The sequence below is a fragment of the Hoplias malabaricus genome, chromosome 14 (assembly GCF_029633855.1).
Source record: "Hoplias malabaricus isolate fHopMal1 chromosome 14, fHopMal1.hap1, whole genome shotgun sequence".
Classification (NCBI taxonomy): domain Eukaryota; kingdom Metazoa; phylum Chordata; class Actinopteri; order Characiformes; family Erythrinidae; genus Hoplias; species Hoplias malabaricus.
In genome coordinates, this window is record NC_089813.1 from 38,140,618 (window position 1) to 38,143,117 (window position 2,500).

The window sequence follows — 2,500 nt, forward strand, 5'->3', positions numbered from 1 at the left end:
ATGGTTTAATTTAAAAAAACAAAAACAAAGAAATAACTTCAAGCTTAAACGTAACTAACAGGACTTTGTTGTCATTGTGTAAAGTACCGCTGTTTTTGCTAACTTTTTTAACTTGCTAACTTTTGTTGTTGTTGTTTTCAGACCCCTGTATAAACGGTGGCTCGTGTGTGGATAAGGTCGGCCGATTCTCCTGCGAGTGCCGCCCAGGTTTCAGCGGAGAGCGTTGTGAGGTGGAGGTGAACGAGTGCGAGAGCTCCCCCTGCCTGCACGGAGGAACCTGCAATGATTACGTCAACAGCTACACATGCCAGTGTCCTCCTGGTTTTAATGGCATCAACTGTGAACGTAACATTCCCGAATGCACGGAAACGTGAGTCCCTCTTATTTATTTATTTTCAGACACTTAAAAACCGTGACGTGTTATTGCTATATTATGATATTGTATTATCCTCTCTCTGTGCAGCTCCTGTCTGAATAACGGGACATGCGTGGATGATATAAACAGCTTTTCCTGCCGCTGCCAGCCTGGTTTCTATGGCCAGTTCTGTCAGTATGAGATTGATGAGTGTAAATCGGAGCCCTGCAAGAACGGAGGCACATGCACGGACGGCTTGGGCACGTATCACTGCACCTGCCCCATGGAGTACACTGGCCGCAACTGCCAGGTAAAAACATGGAGTGTTGTGTGCTCAGCCTCTCTGAGAATCATAATGCACCGTTGTGCTTTGCATTGGACTGACCCGGTCTAACGTTTACAGCCTAGAACCTTTTCTGAAGCTTGGGCTCTTACGGTTTTGTTATTTTTGTGTGTTTTGTAGGCTCTGGCAGATCTGTGCAAAAACATCCAGTGCAAGAACGGAGGTACGTGTCGCCAGCAGGTAACTAATTGGCGCTGCAGTTGCACCCAGGGCTGGACTGGACTCTATTGTGATATCCCCAACATGACCTGCCAGAGTGTTTCCAAGAGAAAAGGTGAGTTAGATGTTCTCTTATTTCCCAAACACTACTTTATTATTGTTTACTAATAGAGCACACCATTAATTTATCTACAAAAGCGCCCTGATTAGTTTCCATTGCCTTTAAACACAAGACTCAACACCCTGTTATATTCTGTATCTGTGTGTGTGTGTGTGTCTAGGGGTTTCAGTAGAGCAAGTGTGCCAAAATGGTGGCCGCTGTGAGAACACGGAGAACACGCACCGCTGTTTGTGCCAGGCCGGCTGGTGGGGCAGCTACTGTGAGACGGAAATCGACGAGTGCTTGTCCAATCCCTGCAGGAACGGAGGAACCTGTGTGGACTACCAGAGCGGCTACAACTGCGAGGTTAGTGCCTCCAGTGTTAGAAACAGCAGAATGTATGCTTTGTAAGTTAAAAGTCCTCTATGTGAAAAAGCACGGAGAAACACATCTTGAAGTGAAAACGGTTTTTATGGGTGTGTAAAGACAGTTAATGAGAATCTCACTCTCATTTCTTTTTTGTTCTTGTGTGTGTCTCTCTCTCACACTCTCACTCTCTCTCTCTATTCACTCTCACTCTTTCTCTCTCTCACTCTCACTCACTCGTTCTCTCTTTCACTCTTTCTCTCTCTCACACTCTCACTCTCTCTCTATTCACTCTCACTCTTTCTCTCTATCTCTCACACTCTTTTTCTCTCTTCTCTCACACTCACTCTTTCTCTCTATTCACACTCACTCTTTCTCTCTATTCACACTCACTCTTTCTCTCTCACACTCTTTTTCTCTCTTCTCTCACACTCACTTTCTCTCTCACACTCTCTCTTTCTCTCTCTCTCACTCTCTTTCTCTCTCTCACACTCTCACTCTCTCTCGCTCCCACTCTCACTCTCTCTCTCTCTCTCTCTCTCTCTCTCTCTCTCTCTCTCTTCTTTCTCTCTCTCTCTCTCTCTCTCTCTCTCTCTCTCTCTCTCTCAGTGTAAGGCTGGTTACCAGGGAGTGAACTGTGAGTATGATGTCAATGAGTGTCAGTCTAACCCCTGCCACAATGGAGGCACCTGCATCAACCTGGTCAACCGTTTCTCCTGCTCCTGTCCTCCCGGCACCAAGGGTGAGAACTTAAGAGAATGTTTCTCCTCTTACGTACAAAATTGGGATGTGTTCTGTTCAAGTGTTTTGGGAAAATAGCGTTGTTCAGTCATTTATCTTCAAGCTTCCCCCCCCTCGTGGGGCATTCCTGATATTTTAACACACGTGTGTCCTTGTCCTCTTTGCTGCAGGCCTGCGGTGTGAGGTGGACGTGGACGAGTGCTCTCCCGAGTTCGGCCCCCGCTGTCTGAATGGAGGTCGCTGCATGGACGGCATCGGTCGTTACACCTGCAGCTGCCCGGCGGGATTCACCGGCGAACACTGCGAAGGGGACATTAATGAATGTCGGTCCAAACCCTGTGATCCTTACGGCAGTGTGGACTGCATCCAGCTGGCAAACAACTATCAGTGCCGCTGTCGCCTTGGATACAAGGGTGAGCTGTAAATAGATTAATCT

General features: G+C 47.2%; 1 protein-coding gene across 1 annotated transcript in view; it reads left to right on the forward strand.

Moving 5' to 3' along the window:
• Window positions 1–2,500, forward strand: part of notch2 (notch receptor 2) — a 65,071-nt gene that overhangs the window by 51,947 nt on the left and 10,624 nt on the right. The window contains exons 13-18 of the mRNA XM_066643271.1: window positions 142–370; window positions 464–665; window positions 819–972; window positions 1,139–1,323; window positions 1,933–2,065; window positions 2,235–2,477. Of these exons, the coding sequence (XP_066499368.1) occupies window positions 142–370; window positions 464–665; window positions 819–972; window positions 1,139–1,323; window positions 1,933–2,065; window positions 2,235–2,477 (1,146 nt within the window). The remainder of the gene's footprint in view (window positions 1–141; window positions 371–463; window positions 666–818; window positions 973–1,138; window positions 1,324–1,932; window positions 2,066–2,234; window positions 2,478–2,500) is intronic.